At 44.9% G+C, this 27377-nt stretch overlaps 3 protein-coding genes across 10 annotated transcripts in view; 2 read left to right on the forward strand and 1 right to left on the reverse strand.

The window, feature by feature from the left end:
• The window catches only part of hk2 (hexokinase 2), a 167005-nt gene that overhangs the window by 28598 nt on the left and 111030 nt on the right, over positions 1 to 27377 (reverse strand). The gene's annotated exons all lie outside the window — the stretch shown is intronic.
• figla (folliculogenesis specific bHLH transcription factor) lies at positions 1145 to 3097 on the forward strand. The gene is made up of 5 exons (XM_048998669.1): positions 1145 to 1600; positions 1840 to 2007; positions 2422 to 2607; positions 2784 to 2850; positions 2976 to 3097. The coding sequence occupies exons 1-4, from the start codon at positions 1397 to 1399 to the stop codon at positions 2799 to 2801; spliced, it is 576 nt and encodes a 191-aa protein (XP_048854626.1). The 5' UTR covers positions 1145 to 1396; the 3' UTR covers positions 2802 to 2850; positions 2976 to 3097.
• add2 (adducin 2 (beta)) lies at positions 3551 to 17400 on the forward strand. Of its 8 annotated transcripts, none has more exons than XM_048998588.1 (16): positions 3551 to 3752; positions 5606 to 5844; positions 7417 to 7616; positions 7917 to 8058; positions 8286 to 8437; positions 9858 to 9938; positions 10026 to 10175; positions 10599 to 10742; positions 10828 to 10926; positions 11009 to 11185; positions 11750 to 11995; positions 12390 to 12506; positions 12663 to 12749; positions 14558 to 14729; positions 15820 to 15906; positions 16743 to 17400. In XM_048998588.1, exons 3-16 carry the CDS (start codon positions 7449 to 7451, stop codon positions 17027 to 17029), a joined length of 2109 nt encoding a protein of 702 aa, XP_048854545.1. In that variant the 5' UTR covers positions 3551 to 3752; positions 5606 to 5844; positions 7417 to 7448; the 3' UTR covers positions 17030 to 17400. The 8 variants fall into 8 exon arrangements, with proteins under 8 accessions (XP_048854545.1, XP_048854541.1, XP_048854543.1 ...); XM_048998586.1 differs by lacking the exon at positions 3551 to 3752 and adding an exon at positions 3817 to 4033; XM_048998584.1 differs by lacking the exon at positions 5606 to 5844.

Consider the following 27377-nt stretch of genomic DNA (forward strand, 5'->3'; position numbering starts at 1 on the left):
TTTATATGAACTAGTAAGCAGCATTTAACATCATGTATCAAATACACATTAAAAACTTTAACAGAATAAAGCCTTAGTTATTTTAATAAATACGCTTTCTTCAGTAAATGTTTGTTCACACACACCCCAGAGGTAGGGGATTTAGTTTAACTTTAGGTCTGTGAAAGTTGGATCGTGATGTGTATTCAACCAAAAGCACACTAACGCGAAAATTCTGACTTGTAAGACTTGTAAATTTTAAAGAAAAGACATTAACGGTTTTTGTTAATGTTTAAAGGTATAAAAACTTTGCTAATTTAACAAATACATCTAAACAAAAATGTTATTTTAAATTAGTATAAAATTTAGCCTTAACTTTAGGAGCAAGATGGTAATTCTTCCTTAAAGTTTGTTGGTTAAATGCTTTCTTCCACCTTACAAATAAAACAAATAAACGAAATAAAACATTGACAAAAACGGCTCATTTTTTTCTTCTTTAAACTTGTTGGTTAAATATAATGAATTTAAGTGTTTCTTCCTTTAAAATACGGAAAGTCGGGACGCGTGTGTCAATTCGGCCTCCTAATATCAAGTGGCTGCGGCCTGACACCCGCTATAGAAGGGCAGGACTTGTATGAGTTAGTTTACATTCATCCTGCTAAAAGTTTTATCATTCTTTGCCTGGTACTACACAGGGGTACCTGGTAAAGTGTAGATATGCATATTAAATGTGGGTAGGCATTAAACAGCGATTACTGGTCGCATATATAGAAATACACAAAGATACATTTTCACGGTCATCCCACATGGCGTATCTGAAACATGACCCAGCGAATTGCAAATTATGACAATGCCAGAGGAATCGCCTGAATTCTGACCCCTAGTGGCTTGAATGATACACTATTGCCTGTGCTTCCTATAATCTCAGCTTTTCAGAAGTGCCGCTTTACATCCACGGGAATAAAAACTAAAAGTTAAAGCAGTTGAAACCCTTGTCTTAACAAAAGTCTGCCCGAGGATATAATATGATTATACACAATTAACTTCGGTGAAGTTGTACCGTCCCCAGCATTGTCCACGATAATCGATTGGCATTGAAAGCGGTTTAAGGGGCGTTTAATTTACGCAGCCTATACACGTAATGAAATCGTGAAAAATTACTCTTCTATAAGGACAGATGGAGAGAAGCCGTACACACCTGCATGCACTTGATTGCATAATTAACTCAGCGCGTACTCTTTGAACGCCATCTCATTGTTCACTCATTCGGTCTTTCTAGTTCGCCTAGAGCTACAACTTCGACAAAACTCCTAACACTGTTACAGTTGACTGGTAATTAAGCAATATAGCCGGCTTAACGGCGTATAAGGGGGTGAAGTGGCGCAGGAAGTCGCGCCGTTTGACTCCCACGGCGTGCATGGCCGCTGGTAACATGCTGCGGGTCCCCGAAGGTGAGCTGACCAGCGACATCCTTTCGTGCATGTACGGGGGCGCGGTGCTGCCGCAGTACGCCAGCATCAGGAAGTTCAGGCGGGGGATCGACGGGATCTACGTGGACACCGAGGACTGGAATGAAGGGTTAAAGAGGCGCCAGATGGTGAATGAAAAGGAACGGCTTCGAGTAAGCGCAAGTATTTTACATATGGCTGGAAATGTCGTCTAACAAGCGTAAGTTGCTGCTCTGGGAATACCTCGGTTTGTTGGTTTGTTTGTGTTTGTGTTTGTGTGTGTGTGTGTGTGTGTGTGTGTGTGGTTCTCACTACCCAGAATACCGCTTTAATAACCATGGTGACCTGTCCCACTGTCGTAACCATCTTCATATCTCCGCCCTCTTTTGCATGGCCCTGCACCCCGGTCCAGATCCGGAACCTGAACTGCATGTTCTCCTGTCTGAAGCGAATGGTGCCGTTAATGCGGCGGGACCGCAAGCCGAGTAAGGTGGATATTCTAAAGGCTGCCTCCGAGTACATCCGCCTGCTCTTGTCCGTCCTGAATGACACTCCGGAGACGATATGTGTAGGACCCCAGGTGTGTGAAGACGCTTTCGTCTCTCTAAGGAAATTACCTAACACAAATGTCGCTTATTCGACCACTGGGGAGTTTTCCCAGCTGTTTTGATTCAGGAAACTTTCGTGAACTGGCATCAAGCACAAATCCATTCTATTTTAACGGCAAGTGTGTGTGTGTGAGTATGTATAATATAATATTTCACAAATGAACGATTGAAGATCTCGTACTTCCTTCAGCAGCTTCTGAATCAGGAAAGCTGGTTTTTTTTTTTTTTTTTTTTTTTTTTAGTTTATGGAAACCATAGTTGTATTGACTTTACTACTTTTTACCATAGAATTATCTTGGGTTGATGACTGTGATCTTGCTTATATTCCAAGGTAGTCCTACCTTTTTAACCTTTTATTTCTTTTGCAATGGTCTTGTGTGAACCAGTGTGTCTCTCAGGTCCTGGGTACTGTTCCGGGACCCGACCTGATAGATGGCATGACCTTGTCAGTTCCCACTGTGGCATCTGGAGTTTCTGGGGAGGATGTTGGGGACGTTGGTGGGTTACTGTTTCATCAGTGTGTGATGCCCACATACCAGTATGTCATCCAGCTGACCCCAGATCAGGCAATGGTATGACTGCCCTTTGTCGCTCTCCTCGCAAAGTGCTTTCCTTGTGATTTATTACCTGTGTCACTTTGGGCAAAAGTGACCCCAAAAATGTAAGAATGGCAGAAAAATGGGAAAATGCTGTCCAATTCCTAGTCCTTCTTAATGTGCCCGAAATGTAACCTGCTGTCTCTCTGCAGATGTTCCAGTCCTGTTAGGGATGAAACATACAGGTGTTCAATCCAGAGGGAACATGAGCACTTTCAGGTTTGCTTCATTTCAGACCTTATGCGGTAATGGAAGGGCAATACCCGCTCAGCCAAAGTTTGTTTATGAAAGAGCTTTATAAATGCAGATGCTCAACTGTAAAAATGTTTCTGTATTTTATACAGGGGTGTTGAAGATTATTTATTTTTTCTTTTGGTGAAGACTTCCATGGATGAATTGTGCACATGTTGTGTGCAAGACGCTTCTGGTACAACAGCCCCTTAAAATAAAAACTGAAAGCATTGTACATTGTTTTCCCCATGTTTCCAATCGATGTGATGCTGCTGTTTTAACCCCATGATGTAACCAGGCTTCATTTTTACCAACAAAAGATTCACTGGCAAGTTCTGGGGGGGTAACTCACTTCTGTTCACTTCAGGCTCTTGTCCTCCACCAGCGTATTTCTTGTTGATTTATTTGTTCACAAAATAGGACACAGGTCAACGCATGTGTTTCCTCTGTCTAGTGATCTGTACCGTTTTAAAACCTCAAATCTTTCTTTGAACAGAGTGTTTTTCATTGGTGTAGTATACAGAATCTGTACATTAATAAATACCGTGGTGATCACTGGGTAGTTCGGTATTCCAATGCACTGGAGGTAAACTACTTAGTCCATGCTCTTGGTACTTGGCTAATTTAAAAATGACCGCTTAAAAACGCTCACCGATGACTCAGGATTGGGGCTTTACTATGAGGTTAGACGTGAGGATTACACGCCAGCATCGTCCAGCAGAGGGCGACAAAGCTCCGTCCAGCTGGGATACAGCGGTGATGTTGGCGGCGTACAACCAAGCTGCCAAAGGACGGCTGTGAACAATGCCATCGCGGGGACGCGCCTAAGCTAGCGTGCCTTTCTCTGCATCGAAACGGACCGGCTGCTCTTTACTGCAAAGGATCACGCTGTGAGTATCGCGCGCAGGCGTTGGGGGGATCTTTTAGCGTTCGCGGACTTGGAGGGTCGGGTGCAAACGAACCGGACCGAGGCCGCCGCGTCTGCAGGCGTGGCGATGGTCTAGTCCAGGTTACGTCTGAGGATGGAGAAGTGCTGGGGGGAGAAGTGCTGGGGGGGGGGGCTCAGTGGGCGGCCGCTGAATGCTTTAGCGCCCGAGCAGAATCAAAATAGACACGGAGCTGTTGGTGGAGGTTCGCGTCGCTTTACGGGAGTACCGGAGGATGCTCTGAGGTAGGAACGGGAATGGGTATCGGCGTTCCTCGCACCTGCACCGGTAGTCCCCCCCCCCGCCCCCCAGTGCTCTGTCGAGCAATTGTACAAACGCGTCCATCCCGTAGGTCTGTACGCTATTCGGCGCTAGCATACCAAGCGGATTACAGGCATTATGGTGCATATGCCATTCATTTTAATCCTCACGGAGGGATGCGAACGACCTTCGGAGAACACCTCTCTACCCACACGCCCGTCAAGAAGCTGCAACCGGGAAGTGGAGGGCCTGGCTTAACATCCGAACGCGTTATTGGCGTTTCGGGGCTGGATCCGCTCGGCTGTGTCGCCGTTTCAGTCTGTTTGCGGCTCATTTTAGTCTAGAAGGACCAGACTTCGCTCTGGCCACTGGTTATGTCCGGGGGGGTGGGGGTTACACTTCAGGAACGTGTCCAGTGTCGTTGTGTTTTATGGTCCCCTCAGTTCTGTATGCTAATTATAGGGCTGGTGGAGAGGATGGGGTATAACGATCCACCGTACATTTCTGCCCTCATGGCAGTACTGTCGGTCCTGTTTCCCAGGCCAAGCCCTTTGTTCTTGCGCGTAGTCGAGCTATTATAACCGCCCTGATTCTGCTTCGTACGTGACATGGAAAGGCTGCCATGAGGTCCGCCGTATGTCCTGGAGCCTCGAATCCGGCGGTTTGGTGCTGATGCTGCAGGGGCTCTCCCCTGGTTGCTAGGCAGCCCAGCCGAGACCACAGATGCAGAGATGTCGTCATAAGAAGTAGGGAAAACAGACCCCGAAATACGATACAGCCACTAGCCCAATAATAATTCTCACTGTGCTGATTTATTTTTATTTTTTTCCTGGAAAACATTAAGATTATTTTAGTGTTAATTTATTTTATTTTTGTACATTTAGATTCGACGGCTATTAAGGATGCGTACTGGCTACTAGATGTTTGACTATTCCCTGTAATTTTAATTGTTCTCTCACACACACGCACACCTCCCTGTCCTGTGTCTTTAACAGAAAGGACGTTCATTCTGTTGTTCTGTGGGTGACAAGTGGGCGTTCTGACATCTAGGCTGTTTCCTCATTGGCTGGCTAGGTTTCTGATGCAACGTAAGACTGTGTCCTTGGTCACAGTCGAACGTACAGCGTGTGGATCTGGGTAAATTAAGCCGTGTTCACAAAAGGAGCGGCTGTTTGGGATGCATCCATAACTCTAATCTCCAGACCGGTTCCCTTTGCCTTAATACCATAATCCTGTCGATGTTTTGTATGGTATCTTATTTAAGTTGTGTTAAACAGTAATTTCTGATCACAGTTGCTACCCCCTCTAAACTGGATAATATTTCTGGTCCTCATGTTGTAATGTTTTTTCTGAGGAGAAGTCATTTTTGATACTTAATATACTTGGAGAAAATGCAAATCTTGTAGGATAAACACAGGACTTCATTCAGATGTAATACATTCGCATCAAAGGATGTGACAAGCGGGAAAATCATTAAATTAGTGTAATGAAGAGGAGGGGGGCTAGCTCGTACCCCAGTCCTTGGGTAAACAGCTTAATGACCTCAACCACTCCAGATGGAAAACATCTCTAGCAGGCGGATCAGAACAGACCCAAAGTGCTGGTGATAGAAGTGAAGATACAGTGCTGTGCGGAGTAGAGCAGCCGGATCGAATGGCATCAGTACATATCCCACTCTGAGGCAGGAGCCTGGTGGATTCTGGGAAAACATCTGCTGGTTAGTCAGACGGAGGGGAGTGCATTAACTGAGTTTCCTGCTGCGGTTTTGGAGTGTGTAATGTGACCTAGGAGATGGGTATGTGTCCTGAGACTGACTTGGTTTACAAAAAACATTTTGTCCTTATGTATACGTTAATGTTGCCATTCTGTATGGAACTGTGTGTTGTAAGCTCTCCTTAAATACAGCTATCTAATGTCATTCTTCTTGTGTACACACGCTATCAGCACAATATTCAGAATTTCTCACTTATGTACTTTCAATGTGAGAGAGTTTTCCATAGTTTTATAAGATCTAATAAAACCTCAAAATGAGAATTTTCTAATCGGGAAAGCCACTTCTGACTTTGGGTCTTTTAAATAAGGCTTTGAAAGAAGGTATGTCTTTAAACACACTGTTGCTTTGGCCACTTGAAAATGTGGCCAATCAGATGTGTTTATCTGGCTCAGTAACAGAGGTAGTTAATCCTTTACCAGGTTACTTCACTTGATTAACATGAGGCTCTTAACACGGGTGTAAGTTCACACAGCGTAAGATTCAGGTAAGCAAACTTTTTCCATTAAGGACTGACTCTTCAGTTTCTCGCCATCTGGCTTGGAGAACAAGCCTGCAATACGAAGTGCTCTTTTGCTGACGCACTGTAAGTCTGCTTTTACACAAGCGGCATGCAAGCTCTGCTGCCACTCACTCTGGCCTTCCTGTCTTCCTGTACTTTCCGCCCTGCATTAGTGTCTAAGTGACTGAGATGACTCACTCCCGTAGAGGGAACACTTCCTCACGAGTCGATCGATAATACCCCTGACTCGGGGTATTAAAGTCTGCTAACCAGGGTGAGCTGCAATACCACATCCATTAGGGTGGAGATCTTGGGTCGGCAGCTGGTTCTGGACTCAGGGGAACCCAGCGTCTTCTTCAAGGCTGGTTTCGATTTCAGAGCTTCCCCCCTTCTGCTCATTCTGGTGGGGGTGCTTCAGGCATTGTCCACCTCCCTGGTGGCACCAGTAACCCAGCCCCATCGGCCCCCCCAAGGGTGGGGACTCCTTGGCATTGTGGTGTCCTATGAGTCTGTGATACAACCTGCATTTTCCTCTTGGCGTTTGAAGCTAAGAGGGAGGTTCGTATGAATACTGCAGCTGGTTGTCAGCAGTGGCCGTGTCTGGAGTACGAAGCCCTTCTCGGCGCCTGTGCCGTTGCTGGGCACACAGTTTGTAAGGAGGGGTCCGGGGTGTGCCTCCCCCTGAGGCCTTATCTGCGCCCTGCACATGCTGGGAGCCCTGCCGTGTCCCTGCTGCTACATTTTGGCGTCATGTCTGACCTCCCCCCACCCCCTCCGGGGCCCCCTTCTCCCTCCCTCTCACACCTCCCGCGTCTCCGATAGTAACGGTACTGGTGGGCGTTTTGGATGGAGTCCTGGTCTGCCTCTCTGCCTGCCTGGAGATGACAGCAGCGAGCTTTCAGCTTTTGGAGGGTCTGGGTGTAAAGTCTCCCCATGAGGCTGTATGATAAGCGGATATAAATACCGCATGAAGCAGAAGCCGGGCTGGACCTGGACAGAACTGCCCATTAAGGATGTAGGTATAGGAGAAAAACCTCTTTCCTTTCATTTCTTTCTTTCTCACTTCCTGTCCTCCTCTCTTTCTCTTTCATCAGTTGTCCAACCTCCATTGTCCTCTTGAGAGAAAATGAGCGCTTGTCATACCCCCAAAGGGACTCCGGTCCAGCGTAGCCCCAGTGATGGCGAGGGGGGGCACCTCTCCGGCTCCCAGTCCCCACAGCACCCCGACGCCCCTTCCACACCCCTCGGCGAGGCCGAGCGCAAGCGGCTGGTGTCCAGCATCCTGCAGAGCCCGGTGCGTCCTGGGGGGGGGCACTGACTCTCCACCTTCTCTTCCCTCCCCCCTTGTCAGGTTCCCAAAAATGTGATTATCTGCACCATTCAGGTTTAATCTGCTCTGAATCACCACTTGACAGCTGCGAGTACAGAGTGGGAGGGAGGGGGGGGGGGGACATGCAGATGGGGGGGAGGAGATTCAGCGTGAGTGAGTGGGGCTCTGAGAGCGTCTTCCGGGGCTCCAGCGTGGGTGGTGTGTGGGAGGTATGCTGGCATCTCACGCCACCTCGCTCACCTGCCGTCTCCACGCTGCTGTCAGTCTTTCAGGGAGGATCTGGATGTCTTGATCCAGGAACAGGTCAAACGGGGCAGCAGCTCCTCCAGCCTTTGGGCTCTGAAGCAGATCGCTGAATTCATGGCTTCCCAGGGATCTCCGGCAACCTTACCAGTGTCTGCTTCCTGTATGTACTGTCAAGCACGCATACACACGGTTCTCCCGAATGCACTGTCAAAAAGCAGAAAGCCGCCAGTCAAGCTATATACTCAGTACTCCTGAATGTACCATCAGATCCGCATGCATGGTATTCCTAAATGTACCACTCACACTGACACACGCCCACACATCTGACACGCAGCTTCTGAGTATCTCTCACAGTAACATGCTGTCCTCCTCCTCTGCCTACTATAGCCATGGCACTGGTTACACCCATTAACGACCTGACAAGCTGGGAGCCCCCTTCCCTGGCCAAGGGGGAGAGGTTGATGCGCTGTAAGCTGGCCAGTGTGTACCGTCTCCTGGACCTGTACGGGTGGGCACAGCTCAGCAATACCCAGCTCACAGTGAGTCTGTGTATCTCTGATCACCCCCTGTCCTCTCTGTGTATCTTTGATCGCCCTGCTGTCTTCTCCGTCTCTGATCACCCCCTGTCCTCTCGGTGTATCTCTGATCACCCCCCGTCCTCTTGGTGTATCTTTGATTGCCCTGCTGTCCTCTTGGTGTATCTTTGATTGCCCTGCTGTCCTCTTGGTGTATCTTTGATTGCCCTGCTGTCCTCTTGGTGTATCTTTGATTGCCCTGCTGTCCTCTTGGTGTATCTTTGATCGCCCTGCTGTCTTCTCTGTCTCTGATCACCCCCCCGTCCTCTCGGTGTATCTCTGATCATCCCGCCGTCCTCTCGGTGTATCTCTGATCATCCCCCCGTCCTCTCGGTGTATCTCTGATCATCCCGCCGTCCTCTCGGTGTATCTCTGATCATCCCCCTGTCCTCTCGGTGTATCTCTGATCATCCCCCCGTCCTCTCGGTGTATCTCTGATCATCCCCCCGTCCTCTCGGTGTATCTCTGATCATCCCCCCGTCCTCTCGGTGTATCTCTGATCATCCCCCCGTCCTCTCGGTGTATCTCTGATCATCCCCCCTGTCCTCTCGGTGTATCTCTGATCATCCCCCCGTCCTCTCTGTGTATCTCTGATCATCCCCCTGTCCTCTCTGTGTATCTCTGATCATCCCCCCCGTCCTCTCTGTGTATCTCTGATCATCCCCCCCGTCCTCTCGGTGTATCTCTGATCATCCCCCCTGTCCTCTCGGTGTATCTCTGATCATCCCCCCTGTCCTCTCGGTGTATCTCTGATCATCCCCCCTGTCCTCTCGGTGTATCTCTGATCATCCCCCCTGTCCTCTCGGTGTATCTCTGATCATCCCCCCGCCCTCTCTGTGTATCTCTGATATCCCCCCGCCCTCTCTGTGTATCTCTGATCATCCCCCCGTCCTCTCTGTGTATCTCTGATCATCCCCCCTGTCCTCTCGGTGTATCTCTGATCATCCCCCCGTCCTCTCGGTGTATCTCTGATCATCCCCACGTCCTCTCGGTGTATCTCTGATCATCCCCCCGTCCTCTCGGTGTATCTCTGATCATCCCCCCGTCCTCTCGGTGTATTTTTGATCGCCCTGCTGTCCTCTCAATGTATCTCTGATCATCCCCCCTGTCCTCTCGGTGTATCTCTGATCATCCCCCCTGTCCTCTCGGTGTATCTCTGATCATCCCCCCGTCCTCTCGGTGTATCTGTTCCTCACCCTGTCCTCTCTCTCTGATTGTCTCCCTGTCCTTTTTGTGTGTCTCTCATCATCCCTCACCCTCTCTGCATATATTTGATTATCCCTGTCTTATCAGCTCATCTGCCTCTCCTCTTTGTCTCTCTGTCCTCTCTCTGTATTCCTGATTATTCCTTTGTGTATGATCTTGATAATCTGTCTGCTTCCAGCTTCGTGTCAGTAAGGAACAGGACCACTTCCTGGTGCTACCTGATGGCCTGGCATATTCAGAGGCGACCGCAGCCAATCTGGTGAGTATGGTGTGTGGATGTGTTAGTCCAAACTCGTCTTTAGTCGTGACTCCCAGTGCAGTGGTTCACTGGTGTCCTTTGCCATAGGCCAAAGTGAACATCCTTGGCGAGGTGGTGGATAGAGGCTGTACCACACTGGGCGTTGACTCGCGCACATTCAGCCTGCACTCCGCCATCTACTCGGCGCGGCCGGACACGCGCTGCCTGCTTCACCTCCACACCCCCGCCACAGCTGCGGTGAGCAATCTGCCTATGTTGTAGCATGATCATGGTTACCGGGTGTGTGTGACAAGGCTGTTACTCTGTACATTTATACATTCCAGAGTGGTATGAGCGCAGCACTAAGTTCAGAGATATACCCACAGTCATACACTGTGGGTAATTTAGAGACAGGACACAGGAAGGACTTGCAAACTGCACATGCACAGCAGGCAGGATTCGAACCCTCAGTCCAGGAGGTGTGAGCCAGCAGTGCTGAATTCAGGGATAGTGAAAGGATAATGGAAGTAGAACAGAATGAATCACCTAGGAATGTGGTGGGATTTTGCCCCAAAGCTCATCACCACAGTGGTGTTTCTGTTCAGATCAGTGTCCTGAGCTCTTTTTGGAAATTCTCTACTGTTTGCGCTCCCTGCAATCAAGCATTGCTCCCCCCCCCAGGTGTCGGCCATGAAGTGTGGCTTGCTGCCGTTATCCCATGAGGCCCTACTGGTGGGCGAAGTTGCCTACTATGACTACAACGGCGCCATGGAGGACAGGGAAGACCGGGTGGAGCTTCAGAAAAGCCTGGGGCCCACCTGCAAGGTGAAGGCACCAACAGACAGCTGCCTACAAGGGGAGCAGGGACCATGGCGACCGAGCTAGTGTGACGTGTGCTCCCCCCCTCCAGGTTCTGGTGCTGAGGAACCATGGCATTGTCGCCCTAGGGGAGTCTGTGGAAGAGGCTTTCTATGCTGTGTATCACATCCAGGCTGCCTGTCAGATTCAGGTGAACCATTCTCCCAGGAGCTGTTGCATCACATGCTTCTGCCATTTGAAATGTGTTTTGTAATGCCTCATTTAATCTGCAGGTGTCAGCATTGTGCAGCGCTGGCGGGGAGCAGAATCTGATTATGCTGGACCGGGGAACGCACAAACCCAGTGCAGCTGGAACAGTGGGCTGGGCCGGATCTACGTTCGGGCCACTCCACAAAAGCCGACTCGGCGAGCACGAGTTTGAGGCTGTCATGAGGACCCTAGACAACCTGGTGAGAGCTTTTCGCTGGGTTTAGGAGAAATTGGATTGAGCTGTACCTACAGTGTAGCTTTGAAAGGCTGCTATGAGTCAGTCCCTAATGAGCCAGTCAGGAAGCGATGTTCATGTACATGTCAAAAAAAAAAGAGCTGTGAAAACAGGGGTCTCTGTCACTTGCTCCGCCCATATTAATCACCACCCCCCCATCCATCTTCACACCACCTCTTCAATCACTCAATCGCACCCCCACCCTCTCCCCGCCTCTAGTTTCATAATGTGAGCCGATCCACGGAAAGGAGGCCATTCAGCCTCTAATCGTGCAGTATCGCATGTCTGCAGTGGATGATGATGTCAGTAAACTGCTCGCCAATAATGGAGTTGTCAAGGGTCTCCAGCAAAAGGCGGCAACGTCAAACTGCGATCTTTCGTAGAGAATATTCTGTAGACTGAGCATTTTCATGTAAACATTTCAGGCTTATGAATGCTGAGGGTTATTCCTACAGATTTACATTCCCCATCTGCACGTGGCCCACAGCACACTGACTCCCCCCCCACCCCCCGGCCGCCCCTTTCCCAGGGTTACCGCACAGGCTACGCATACCGCTTCCCAGTGCTGCTGGAGCGAGCCAAGGCCCGCAGGGAGGTAGAGGTGCCGGCCACAGTGACGTCGTTCAGCTTCCAGGAGGAGGGGGAGCGAGCCGGACCCCGGCAGCAGGCCTACTCCCAGAAGCAGCAGCAGGAGAGGACACGCTGGCTGAACACCCCTAACACCTACCAGCGTGTGAGCCAGGACCAGGCCAGCCCAGGACACCAGCGCACCACTGTGAGTGACCCCCCCACCTCCCATTACCACTCAAGGGGTGTGGGGAGATGCAGAGCGACAGAGGTTCATTTATGGCCTGTGCTGAAAGTGATGCCGTGCCAGTGGGTCGCCGCCTCCTCTCCTCTCTCTGACTCTCCGCAATGCAGGGAAATCCCATCTCCCAGTGTCTAATCACTCCCTTGGCCTCTTCTGCCCTCTAGTGGCGAAATCCTGACCTGTGCAGTCCATTGTTTCATAACCTTCACTTCAGGCACTAGCAGGATATTTCCTGTGGATGCACAGAGGCTTGTGTCAACCAGCTGGGATGTCTTCAGCCCCCGGGGCTGCCTGCCCCGCCCCGTGCTAAGAATCACGATGCCTGCATTAGTCCTGCTCTCTCCCCCCCCCTCCACAGTGGCTGAAGACGGAGGAGGCCACGCAAGGCAGTGGAACGGCCATTAAGATCGAGAATCCAAATCAGTTCGTCCCGTTGTTCACCAACCCACAGGAGGTGCTACAGACCAGGAACAAGGTGGGCTGGGCTGGGCTGGGCTGAGACGTGCTCCACAGCAGGCTTTTGTGGGTTTTGCAGACCCTACGTTTGGGGAGTGTGGAGCTGAACCTCTGATGAAAGCAGAGAGCTTGGAGCCATAAGTGTTGTAGGCTTAATGAAGACGTCCTGTTCCAGATCCGTGAACAGAACCGCCAAGACATGAAGACAGCTGGACCTCAGTCCCAGCTGCTGGCCGGCGTCATAACCGAGAAGAGTCCACCGGTATGTCACAAGCTAACCCAGCTGGGAGGTGTGCATTCTGCCAGCAGGCCCCAGAAAGCCCAACAGCACCCACTAGTGGCCAGAGTCACACAATACGTAAAATGTATCATCAGGTGAAGAGTAAAATAAAGCACAAGATATATGGAAGATTATAAGCACAAAAATTCAAATGGCAATTCATTTTGCAATTGTCAATTCAATATTCAACCAGAGCATGCATTTGTCATTTCAATATTTAATCTGTGCATGTAATTTGAAAATACATTTTGCAATCGGCAATTCAATGTGCAAAGTGCTTATGCAATCCTTAATTCATTTCATAATGTTTTGAATAAAAAATAGAATGACAATTCACTGAATTGCATTTCGTTTTGCCATGGGCTTTTTGCCTCTTTATTCAAATGGCAATGGCGTCCCCGGGAATTGCATTGCATGTTGGGGAGAAAACTCAATTTGCAATTCCCAACTGTCAGACCGCTCATCAAGGTGGACCTTCATTAACGACGTCACTTCCTTGTTTAGGGCCTCGCTACCATTCAACGGATTTGTTCGTTTAGTTAGAATGAGTAAACCCCCTTTATCTTCTTTATTATTTTTTTAAAATTTTTTTATTATTATTTATTATTTTTATTATTTGTAATAATTATAACTAGTTGCACTTTTCCTTATTTGATTGTAACATGCTGATTATATCATTGCAATAACATGCTTTTACCACAGGAGGTGTGATATATTGTTATGTAGACTTTTATAAGTAACTGTTTGTTTGAGTTTGTAATTGTTTTGCTCTAAATAAAGTTCTTTAAAACGTAAAAAAAAAAAAAAAAGTTAGAATGAGTAATGGCGGCAGAAGAGCTTGCAGTAAATATTTCTGTCTTAGCAGATGACATGGAAATTAATCGGGTATCAGCAGTAGATGCGTTTGATAGGTTGTTTGTGTTGTCACAGAGGGTAGAGGAACTTACAATCTTAACTGGACTTGATACGAGAAGGGTGCAAACTAATGTAGCTCAGGCGTTACATCAAGTCACGCAGTTGGTTACCCTCTGTGACAACACAAACAACCTATCAAACGCATCTACTGCTGATACCCGATTAATTTCCATGTCATCTGCTAAGGCAGAAATATTTGCTGCAAGCTCTTCTGCCGCCATTACTCATTCTAACTAAACGAACAAATCAATGGTAGCGAGGCCCTAAACAAGGAAGTGACGTCGTTAATGAAGGTCCACCTTGATGAGCGATCTGACAGTTGGGAATTGCAAATTGAGTTTTCTCCCCAACATGCAATGCAATTCCCGGGGACGCCATTGCCATTTGAATAAAGAGGCAAAAAGCCCATGGCAAAACGAAATGCAATTCAGTGAATTGTCATTCTATTTTTTATTCAAAACATTATGAAATGAATTAAGGATTGCATAAGCACTTTGCACATTGAATTGCCGATTGCAAAATGTATTTTCAAATTACATGCACAGATTAAATATTGAAATGACAAATGCATGCTCTGGTTGAATATTGAATTGACAATTGCAAAATGAATTGCCATTTGAATTTTTGTGCTTATAATCTTCCATAAAGATAGCAATATTCCCTGCTGTTGTTCCATCAAGTAAATGAGCAGGTGAAATAACAGAAGTAGGCAAAAACTGTCACCACTCTATATGAGAACCTGTGTACTCACCGCTCTATACGAGTACCTGAGTACTCACTGCTCTGTATAAGTACCTGAGCACTCACTACTCTATATGAGTACCTGAGTACTTACCACTCTATATGAGTACCTGTCTTTTTCTTTACTCCCCCAGTCGACAGAAACAGAACTGGCAGCTGGGCTGAATGGCCTAGAGGGGGAGCCACCAAAGACACTGAGTTCCCCGGAGCCCGAGCCTCCAAACCCCTTTAATGAGCTAACTGATAAGGAGCTGGAGGAGTACAAGCAGGAGGTTGAGAGGAAGCAACAATCCGGCGTGGAGGACGGTATGTGAACCGAACCCCGAACCCTGTCGCATTTGCACTGATGAAAGACAGTGTTTCACTCTCCATGTCTGCCTGCTAACCCAGGACTGTCCTTTTACTAACCTATCATGCACTATCCAGTGTGAGCAGGGTGCTTCGGCCATCAAATGTCCCATAGAATAACTATACACTGACCTGCTGCATTAGGGCCTCAGTAAAACACTACTCACAAGGATCTGGAGTCCTGTTATACCATAAAGGGGAATTCTAGCTACATTCTGTAGTTTCATATTCCTTGTGTTTGCTACTGGACACCTCTAAATCAAACAACAGTATCATATGCTCCTCAGTTCACTCCAAGTAACCATTTCCTGGGACACTAAGGATTAGTGATGGTAAAGGTAGAAAGGGGGCATTATCTCACAGTGAATATCACATGTCAAATATCTGAATAGAAGCATCTCCTGCTGATGTCGAGGAATGGCGGTTTTTTTTTTCTTTTTTTCGGGAAACAGCTGTGTGTGTGTGATCTAATTTCTTCCAGGTCTGTAGGGCGCAGTGTGGCTTTTCTTTGAAGGAATTCCAACATACATACAGCATGAGGAGCCCAAGGCTGCTGTTTAATTCCAATCTGTTCTGAATTTGATTAGAGTAAAACTAACCCCCACCTGCCTCTAATCCATCCATCTATTTGCTGAAACTGCTTGTCCTATTCAGTGTTGGGGGGGGGGGGGGTCTGGAGCCTATCCCAGAGACTATTGGGTGCAAGGCAGGGGACAACCCAGGATAAGGCACACTCTCACTCACACACACCACACACACCTATGGGCAAATTGCCAACTTCATTAGTCTCAGCATGTTTGTGGACTGGGAGGGGGGGGTGGTGACTGGAGTACTTGGAGGAAGCCCCACGATGACACAGGGAGAACATGCAGACTCCACACACATGGAGCCATGGCGGTCCCCGCAGTGCCACCCCCCACCCTTAATCATCACTCTCAAAGTCTAAACCTGTTTCCTTTTACTTTCCACTTACACTCCCCTCACGTTCATACCCAGCTCCATGCACATGGCGAATTTACATGTATCTCTCTCCTTGACTCTGTGTCAGGTGGGGAGGAGCTGGTGAATGAGAAGGGGACCCCCCCTGCCTCATCCCCAGAAAAGTGCCCCTCCCCTACTAACCCTCCTTTGTCAGGTGAGACCCAGCATGCAAAAAGGCTATTGCATCACCTGTTGGGTCAGCATCACTGTCATGCTGTGTTTGGCCCTAACTACAACTACTATTTCCCTCTAACTACACTCTCCGTCTAAGGAGATAAGGCAGCAGAGGACCCCTACAGAGGAACTGCATGCATGCAAAGAAAGGAAATGTAGTTGGACTATAAGTTGTCTGCAAGAAACTGCAAAAATGATTCTATCAAGTCTGTGCATTTGAGATTCCTTTTATCTCATGGCTCATAGTGAAAGAATGCAGATAATTGCCTTATTGATTATACAGTCATACTGTTACTGGACTATACCTAGTCTTTTGGGAGTTAGCATTTTTAATATTATGCAAACATGAGGCACACAGCAAACTAAAATGGACACAGATCCATTTTAACAATCATGCATTAAGTCATCAGGAGACGTGAAAGCCGTATTTCACAGTCAATCGACCTTTTAAGTGGGAAAATGCTCATCAGCCATTAAGACTACTCTTAAAATGGTCACCGCGTTCTGTGTCCCACTAACTGGCAGCATCAGAGCCAGCCACAGTTTGCGGTAACCTTTGGGTTTGGGTCCGTGCTGTCAGTGTTGGTTTATCCAGGCTGTTCACCTGTTTCCTCAGCTGTATACCTCTCTTCTGTCTGTCTGTTTCTGTGTGTCCTGGTGTACTGACAGGTAGAAAAGCCCCCCCTGTTCTCATTAGTCTTGTGTCACTAGTGAGAAACTATTGGCTGTTCAGAACCTTTTAATGAGAACTGCAGACTAAGACACTGAGCAGATGGTAACGGGGCAATGACTTTCTTTTGCATCACATGCTACCAGATGAGGTGAACCTGAATAAAGCCACAGAGCCCTCTAAGACCCCACTGGAGAATGGCAAGGAGGAGGACCAGAGGCAGGAAGAACTGGAGAAGAGCATGAAGGCTCTGTCCACCAACGAGACATCTCCCGCCCCACCCACAGCACCCCCAGCCGCGCCTCCCTCCAAGCCCACTGGCCCCACCCCAGAGGGCTCCCCTTCCAAATCCCCTTCCAAGAAGAAAAAGAAATTCAAGGCACCGTCCTTCCTTAAGAAGAGCAAGAAGCAGAAGGATAAGTCAGAAGCCTGAGAAGTCACTGGGATATACTTACTGAGTACTCAGAGTACTCGGAGTACTCGGTCATGCATATGCTGACAGCTGTCTATGTATTTACTCAAAGACACACTTGGTCTTACACTTCCGCTCTCTACGCTCATCTGTCACTCCTCCATTTTGATCTGTTCTGCTGTTGTTCGTTTTTGTGACAAAGCTGCAGTTTCACTACAATCTCTAGAAATCACAATACCTGAAGATTCACAACAATGCAAATTATGCATCAGTACATACAAGCAATTAACAGCACATACGTGTACTGCGTATGTAAAACAACCTATGTAAAAAAAAAAAAATACGTTAAGTTTTCATGTACTACTTTTGCTACGTGAATATCGGCTGTTGAACGGATGTAAATATTGTACGTGGTTGCAGGTGTGAACCTGTTTTCTGTTACCAATTTGATAATTTTGCTCAGTTTTCCATTTTGAAGCACTCGTGTGATAAAAACATCAGGGAATAGCAAATAAGAGTAAATGACTTGCACCGTCACACGTTAAACATGAAAAGCTTTTTCGTTAGCTTGTGGATGCAGTTATAACAGAGATGTGAAGGGCACTATACATTCCTATTGTCATGTTTTCCTTTGAAATATATCCATACTCTTAAAATTCTTTGCCACTATAATTCTTAGGCCTAATATTATGCTTAATTACGTTATCTATTTATATTCACTGTTTTTAATTGAATTTTATTTAATTTTAGATGCAAGTGTAAAAATGTTACCAATGTATCCCATTAAAAACCGCTTCACTTTCAGCAATTTTAAAAATCTTTGTCTTTTGAATTATGGAACTAGCATTCCTGTTCAGGACATTGTATAGTCGCTAACATAATATAAACAGGGCTGGAAATAAGGCTCACCCACCCGCCACAAATTTAGACGAAGGGTACAAATAAAATGAACACTACCCCACTGACCAGTAAGAACTACGTGTTGTACTACATTTTTACTGAAATAGCCCAGTTAGCTAGCAGCTAAAATTCTTAAGTTCAACCCTTGGTTATACTATATCTTACAATATTCTATGGTTTTGTAGAAAAACGAACCAACGTCTGAAGTCTAATTTTGAAGCATAACCCCACTTATTTATAAATGACATATACCATGCATTAGAAAACAGGATTCTACTATTAACGGATGGACTCCTCTACTTGGGTAAGCTTTGCCGACACCCTACCTTAAGCATCTTGGAGGCTGAAAAAGATAGGGGAGGGGGGGTGCTGGCTAACCTTAGGCAGTGTTATTGTGATATATGGCATGGTATTTTTGTTCAAACTCTCGCTTGGCTAATTTTAATGGGAAATATCGCTAAAATGGGTGGGGGTGGTGTTTGATGCTGGTGTTCTATCTTTTTTTTCCCTACCCAGCAGAACGTCTTACCTGGAGGGTTTCTGTATGTGCAACCAGTGAACTACATAATGGATGTAAATCTGAAACACCTGCTCATGATTTTGTGCTACCCTATATACTGATACTAAATCTGAAAGTGCTGTTCTGATATCCCACCCATCAAATCATAGTATAGAGGGCTATTCACATGCATACACATCAATTAATATCCATATGGAAAATTATAGCGATCCTCTCAGGAAAGTTTCCATACTTGATTCTGTTGGCTTTACGCAGAATGTCGTAGAGCCTACTCATCTGTTTCACCACACTTTAGATTTGGTTCTTACTGTGATATTTCTGTGGAACCTGGAAATTCTTTCACTAAACTCTGTTATTTTGGATTATGCATTGGTGACATTTGAGATTTATACAAAAACTACGACACTGTATTCCTAAGTACCACTGTAGTCGTTTGATCAGTCCTTCCACTGTTGCAGCTCGATAAACTTCCCCACACTTTATACACGTTAGCTGAGACCACCAATTACTCTGAACTGGACCTTGTGCCCCAAATGGTTGACTGGATCATTGGTAGCAGTCTTGACTGTGTTGTGCCACAGTCATGAAAACTAAATGAAAACAACATAGAGGCAAGAAATGCACAAGAAATTGGTATACAGATCAAAAGTGTTAACTCAAGCAAGCCACACGTAAGCGTGAAGGTAAAGTGGTGCATCACTGAGCTAGAGGTTTTCTGGATTACCTGGAAAGAAAAAGTTTTAAAATACAGACATGCCCTGTCTAGGGTCAGGTCCACATACCTCTGCAGGCTGATAGAAAATAACAAAAACCACCCAAGATTCCTATTTAGCACGTGTCACGTCTCACAAGGACTTATGCTTTATTGGGCTTTATTGGGCTCACAGGTTCCTGTGACAATTGGTAGTTTTTTGGTAAAAAAAAAAAAAAAAAAACTACAGAAACGATTCAGAGTATTACATTGCCTGCTCATTACATTCAGACATCTGGCTTTGCTGCATCTGATAAAATAAAAAATAAGATATTTGAATTGTTCTCTGATAGGTGAATCTGGCCTATTAAAACTAATATCTTCAATGAAACATACTAGCCACTCGTTGGATAACATATCTGCAAATCTGTTTAAACACTAAGGAACATAAATCCAAAACTACAAACACAGAGAATGAAATTGTCAAGGTTGGTACTATTCAGCTCAGCTCTTTGTGTCTCCTCCCCGTTTGGCCAGCAGGGGTTGCTGGCCATCCTGTTCTCCTCTCCGTCTCTTGCCCTTCATCCCCATTGTACCTAAATCCCTAAAACGTTTCCTTGCTCCCCAGACCGCTTCATAGTTCAGGGGGTTAAATGTGTGGCTCAGAGACTGTTATCACTCTGCTTATGAGTTTGCGGCTAACCACAGAGGCCAGCCTCATCTATTATTTTCTATTTGTTGGTTTTCTGTTTCTATAGTGTTTATTTTCCTTTTATTTCCCTGTCTTAAGTTAGTCTTGCTTGTGTCCTATTCTCGTCTAGTCCTGTTTTCATTTTGGTTCCACGTCATCTTAGCATAGTCTTTCCGGTTTGTATTTCTAGGTCCAGTGCTTCTTACTGTAATTGTTCCATCTGTTGCTCGTTGTCCTGTGCCATCTGTGATTGGTTGATTGTCTGATGTTCCACACCTTGCCCCTCTCATTAGCCTGATTGCCTATTGTATTTAACTGCCTGTCCCTGGTCAGTCCTTTAGTTTGTGTTACGACCCAGTCTAGGGTTGGGTCAGACAGCGGTTTTTAGAGTGAGTGAGTGAGTGAGTGAGTGAGTGAGTGAGTGAGTGAGTGAGAGGGAGGGAGGGAGGGAGGGAGGAGGAGGAGTGTGGTGTTTTAGAGGTTCACAATCAATGAGGGACACACACGCAGAAGTTATGATAAGCTAACCAGTGTTAACTTTAGGGTGGACCCAGGCCAAAACAACAAAGAGAAAGCACTGATTTATTAACATATAGTTTCCCTAGGAAAGGAAAGCCAGAAAAAGAAAATCGATTCTCTACCATAACTCCCTACCCATAAGCAGCTAAGAAAACCTTCCTGCAACCAACAAAGAATGGCGGCCACACCCCTACAACCGGTGAAAATATATACATAGGCCAGTGTGAATATATACAGGATATAAACATCTGTTTACACATAGAGGGTTAACCAAACCAAAAAGGGCAGACCAAGCTCGAATAATGGTTTGTGACACGAGTAACGGACCAAAAGCGACACGAAAACCACCAGGAGTAATCAACACACAAACATGGGCGAAAACAGGCACAAAAATTTGAAGCTCCCTGCACTGACTCCTTGAGTGGCTAAATGCTGTCACCCGATAATGATGTCATCAGGGGAGGAGACAGTCACGCAGGCCGGTGACAAGGCGCAGGAGAGTAGGAAGGCCTGGACTGGAGTCAGGAACCGACCGACCTGCATACATGGAACCATACACATACACAACAAACAACCTGCCCCTAGCAGTTTGTAACATCTGTCAATGTGTATTATGTTACTGCATGTACTTTATTCTGCGATTCTTCCTCTTCTTGAAATAAAAAGGGGAAAACACTCCAAACTGAACCATAAAATGGACCAACACAGGAACACAGGAATACAGAAACTATAACTAGGGAACCAAGCAGAGCAACAATCGCAGAATAAAGTACATCTTTTTATTCTGTCAGTCATCTACCATAATGAACTGATTTTGTTACGACTCCCATTACATGAACATTGAATGTCTGGCATTTAAATGTAAGCCTCCTTTCCCCACCATATTTTGTCTTATTTACCAACCACCTAAACCAAACCCATCCTTCATACCTGAAATGTCCAACCTTCTTTCAAGATATTGTATAACCTCTGCTAATATTATAATCCTTGGAGATATGAACATTCACGTGAACATCCCCTCTTGCTGTCTTGCAGTTGAATTTCTCCAACTTTTGGACTCTTTTAATCTCAGGCAACTTGTTGATGTTCCCACACACACTAGGGGGCACACTCTTGAGCTGGTTATTACCAACTCTGCCGCTCTTAGCAATCTGCAGGTATATGATCTAGGGGTGTCGGACCACAAGGCCCACGTGTCAAATCTGTTTCAGAAACATAAAAAACTTCAACCCGCCAACTCTGACTACCGACCTTCAGCATCATCTTCGTATAAACTTCTTATCAGTCAATGATGGAGTGGATTATTGCAGTATAATAACACCCTGAGCGGTTTTCTGGATATATATGCTGTACAATAATCGGGCAGTGCTTTGTTTTATAACATAGTTTTATTGAAGGATCTCGGAGCATTCACAGCAGCACACTGAGCGTGCCTCTATCTCTCTCTCTGTAATAGCTCGCTCACTACCGAAAAGCATAATAGTGACGTAAAGCTGTCATACACAGGAACTTAAAGTGCACACTCACACAAACCCATACATGACCCCTGTAAAAACTAGAACAGTCACCTTCTCCCGTTCAGCTCCCTGGTATGCAAAGGAGCTACGGACAATGAAGACAGCAGGACGTGTGCTAGAGCGGCATTACAAAGTCTCTGGCCTTACGTCGTACTGTCCAGAAGCTAGCCTATCAACTCAAGGGACCTACCTACTCAAAGTCCCTTAGAAAGACATGGTCAAAATTCTACTCCAACATAATCAGACAGAGTCCAGGAAATTCCAAACAGCTGTTCGCCACTATAAACCATCTACTCAAACCACAATCATCCCCGCTCATGGAACCTACTGAAGAGCACTGCAAAAAGTTCATTGCCTTCTTCCATCCATCTATCTATTTTCCAAACCACTTATCCTACTGGGTGCCGGGGCGTCCGGAGCCTATCCCAGAAGCAATGGGCACGAGGCAGGGAACAACCCTGGATGGGGGGCCAGTCCATTGCAGGGCACACTCACACACCATTCAGTCACACATGCACTCCTATGGGCAATTTAGCAACTCCAATTAGCCTCAGCATGTTTTTGGACTGTGGGGGGAAACCGGAGTACCCGGAGGAAACCCCACGATGACATGGGGAGAACATGCAAACTCCACACACATGTGACCCAGGCAGAGACTTGAACCTGGGTCTAAGAGGTGTGAGGTAACAGTGCTAATCACTGCACCACCATGTCGCCCTTAAACTAGCAACAGAAATATTAAATTGCGTTTGCACATTTATAAGACTTTTATAACTGTGTCACTTAACGAAAGCTGCATTTAACCCATATAAAACTCATAAACTGTGACATGTAGACGATGAGCACCGAACGAGAACGTAGGCTATTTATTTTTATGTCTTATCATTAGATTGCTATAGTTTGTGAACAATGGTTTATACATATTTAGTCATTTATTTTACTCCACAGTGAAGAGAATGTTCTGGTACAGTTATCTGAAATACCTAAACAAAAAAGATGTTTATCATTATGACGGCTTACCTGGCAGGAAATCCATTTGTGACCCTCCAGCACAAAACTGTACACTTGGGTCAAAAATTAGAAATTAGGATTATGGTATCAAATGAAAGAGCAGAAAAAAATCCTCAAAAAACATCTAGAAATACGGCCATGCGACTTCCGTACGGTGGTTTTGTGCTGGAGGGTCACATTTACATTCTCTCTTCTGATTCTGTCACGAAAGGCTGTTAGCAACCAACACATTTAACGAAATAGATAATAATTACTAAATTTCATGAATGTCATATTACGTGCAGCGCGGGGGGGGGGTGTATTTTACGGCAGCTTTCATATTTAAGAAACTGGCCCAGTCTTCTAAATGTGCAAACGCAATTAATATGTCTGTTGCACATTTAGATTTTCGGAACTATACGTATTTTCTCCCTTCGAATCGAAGAAAAGAGCGGTGCGCGCTCCCGACGGGGTGCATTTCACGTCAGGGGTACAGAATTCGGCACAACACCTGTTCCTCCGGAGAGGTTGGAATCCAACCGTTGGATGTCTGCAAATACACTTGCCTATGTTCCTCTAGCTCACAAACGTGTAGTCCACACACTGTTCCACACGCATGCTAATGACGTCATTACCTGCAGACTATGGTATCTTATAATCTAAAATGTTATAATCTAAAGTCCCTAAAAACGACTTTTGCGTCTATCAAACAGAAATTATGTCAACCGAAGATCTTGTTTTGTCAGGCAGAACACAAATAACTGGACGTGATCACAGTTAACACGTTTTAATAAAGACGGCGCATAACAGTGACACATCTGTCGCGATCTCCACCTCTGCCCCGTATCCTAGCAACGCTACGTTCTAGAATCTAGAACCAATACCGTATATATACAGGCCGGGTAGAAAGTTTTTATCATTTGACAAACATACGCCTTGGAAGACAGCACCTCTTTAAATTCAAAATGAGTTTCATTAAATACATCAAGCAAAGGAAACAGTTCCAATACAGTGTCTTGAACGAGGAAGATTCAGACACTACAACTGGAACTAAAATGAAAATGAGCTTCCTAAAAAACTTGAAGAAGCTTTTCAAGGTACGAACACAGTTCCACAACAGTGTCTTGTCTGAGGACAACACAGACACTAAAAACAAAAATAATTGGAAAATGAGCTTTCTAAAGAACCTTAGGAAATATATCGACCAAAGAAAGCAGTTCCAGTACAGTGTCTTGTCTGAGGACGACACAGACATGGAACATGATGACGTGACTGGAGCTGGAGAAGAGATGGTAAGAAAACAACCTAAACAGTCCTTATAATGTAATGACACAGACTACATCTAATTTTTAATATTAGAATCCTCTGCTACTTTATGTTTTTGCATAGTGCCATAATCGAACCTGTGTCTATATCAGTATCGACCTGAGAAGTGAAAAATCAATACTTCTATTGGAGTAGCAAGAAGCACTTATGTTAATCTTGTTTAATAATCATAAATTTTAATATTCAGACACATAGATTTGATTTTGAAATTTATTTTGCTAATGTTGGACACATAGAATGACCTTCTTGACATGGAGGCAGAGAGACAGAGGGTCCGGAAAGAAGAGACCCCTGATTGAAAAGAAAGAAAAAGCCCCAGCAAGACGACACAGAGAAAGGCTCTGCCACTAATTTATTTGGGAGGTTACAATGGAGGTGTATTTGGGGGGGGGAAGGGGGGGGGATGGATGTTTCAATACTGACCTAATCCTCAAAAGACAAAGAGGACGTGTATAAGACAAGATAATGTCTTTCTTAATTAAATGTCATTTTTATATTAAATAAATGTAATTTTCATATTAAATAAACGTCAGTGTCACTGCTTATTGTCAACCAGGCTTTTTAAATATTTATCCATCCATCTTCCATAACTACATATGCAGTATAGCATTGTGTAATTATTCCTTGTATGGTACTACAGAGGTGGGCAAAATAGTGGAAATAACATGTGAGAAACAGCCTTATTTTTGAAGTATTAGCTATATTGGTCAATTGGGTTCAAGCCTCAGGTAAACCAAGTTCTATCGACACCTATCTCTGGTGGATCAAGCCAGTTTAGAGGGCAGGGTATGTGTGACTCATGGGGTTTGGACACTGTGCCTGTTACCAGAAGGTTGTTGGGTCTGCTAAGTGTCTGCTAAATGTATATTAGTAACTACATTACAATCACTGATGCAGCTACAGTGGTATGGAAGTAAATTAATGACAAAAGTCGTTGATGAAAAAAAACACGTTGAATTACACTTATCAAATAAAAAAGCATTGCATTATAGATGCTCTGAATTTTTGGGGACTGTAATTTAATATGTGTATACATTTAAACATTGAACACTTCAACTGAAAACATTTCAATTGTAATTTCACTGCTTAAATATTCAGTACAAAAATATTCGGCTTTCAAAATTCAGTTCCAAAACACACGTATTTTAAAGTGCATGTTTATAATTCAACCACATGAATTCAGTTAATTTAATTTCACCTCAAAATAAATTTGAAAAGAAGAAATTCAGTTGAAAATATTCCATGTGTTTTATTCGCAGCTTTATTATTCAAGCAGTAATATTCAGTCGTCTTATTTGCGCTTTACAATATTCAGTCCCGTTATTTTCGCTGTTTCAAATACGCTGCCAGAATTTCAGTGGTTTAAAATACGGTCCGAAATTCAACCATAGCTGGCCAGCTTGCAAGCTAGCGGACCTTGTAGGTGCCCGCAGGCATCTTACGTAAAGCAAGATAAGTTTGGTGATAATTAATGCAGCTAGCGAATTACTTACATAAAAATCTATTACTTGGGGGCGCAATAAGTTATCGGATTGACTAGTAAACGACAAGAAACATAAATAACACAATCAACAAAAATCTGCTGCCAAGTCAATCAGTACTTGTATTTCCCGCTTGCTCCATTTTGGACAGCAGTTAGACGAACTCTATCGGCAGTCTATTAGTCATCCTGCTGGTCCCGGATGTAGAGGGTTGAATTGCAGTTGCAGTATATGTATATATTTTTTTAAAATTACATTTCTGAACACAATAATTCATTAAAAGCTATAGAAATACGCTAATATTTGAATTGGTTTAATATTTTGCAACATTAACATTTACCTGTTGCCAGTTCTTTTCATTCTTTTGAAAAAATCTCTGCGATTTTGGCACATTTAGCTGGAGGTTGCATGTCAGAAGTATGTTTCAGCTAAAAATAAATGTGGTCTGACAACAATATCTGAGTTTTCAAAGTAATGTGAAGCAACAAACAGTTTGAAAGAGGGAAATTGGTTGATGCATTAATCTCAAGAACTGACAAAGATATTTAATGTGTCAAGGGAGGCAGTGGCTGTTTTCAAATCGTGTACCGCATACAGAGTAAGGCATACTGTAACCAGTATATATACTGCGTACTGTTTGTCAGTGTAGTATCTGGTATGCATATCCAGTATGCCAGCTTTTTCGTAAGAGGTTTGTAGCAAACTATGTTTTTATATGATCCCCAGACAACAGGTTTTCAACCAGTGTACTGCAGTAACTCGCCTGGTGTGCTGTGGAAAATGATTAAATTCTACAAAAAAGTTTATTGCAAATAAAAGAATTTAGAACTACGATTAAACGATTAGTTTACCTACAACGTCACATTGGAGAGGTACATTGAGATGTGTAGTCATTTACGAATAACAAAGGCAATCAGGGCAAAGAACTATACATATACAGTTTGCAAAAGAATTTTTAAAATCAATAAGTAATTTACGATTTGTAAGTAGGCTATACGTTAACACAGATTTAGACCTAGAAAAATTCATCAAAATGACAGTAACATTTAGTGCATCCTTTTACGGGATTACGTGATTAGAGGACAGGATTTGAGGTTAAATCACTATAATCCTGTGTATATACCTGACAGCTAAATAACCTGTGCCTTACCTATGAGCAATGTAATAGGGAAATATCAGCAGCTAACATTATCTAGCTTGCTGATCTGTGTTGAACTGTTAATGTAATAATAATCAAAATATAATTAATGATAACAATAGGTTACATTTATATAGCAGCGTTCACAATCCCAAGGTCGCTTTACAGGACATAAAGAAATCAGTGATCAGGAAGACACAGTAGAGATATGTTCATGGAAGAGAAATGTCTTTAGTTCAGAAAGATAAGAGAAGTAAGAGCAGTCATGGAGAGATTGTGAAAGAGACAAGGCACAAGACAAGGCGGGGAAAACGGCGTGGCTGGTGCTTTGTGTTGCTGTTTTACTGTCCAGTGCACTTTACTTTAACAGGAAGGTGTTGTGGTTCATTTGGGGAATAATGGCAAATAAGCACTTATGTACAGATGTAGCTGCATTTTTAGACAGACTCAAAACTGCAACTGAAAATACAAACATGGACACAAAACCACCGACCTCCACTACAGATCATATACAAGAAGTCCAGTGCCACATGAGATCATAGTTGTATTACCAATTAACCCCCAGATCATCTTCTAAAGCAGTAGCATTTAATCTG

This window comes from Brienomyrus brachyistius, chromosome 2, assembly GCF_023856365.1.
Source record: "Brienomyrus brachyistius isolate T26 chromosome 2, BBRACH_0.4, whole genome shotgun sequence".
In the NCBI taxonomy this organism is placed as follows: domain Eukaryota; kingdom Metazoa; phylum Chordata; class Actinopteri; order Osteoglossiformes; family Mormyridae; genus Brienomyrus; species Brienomyrus brachyistius.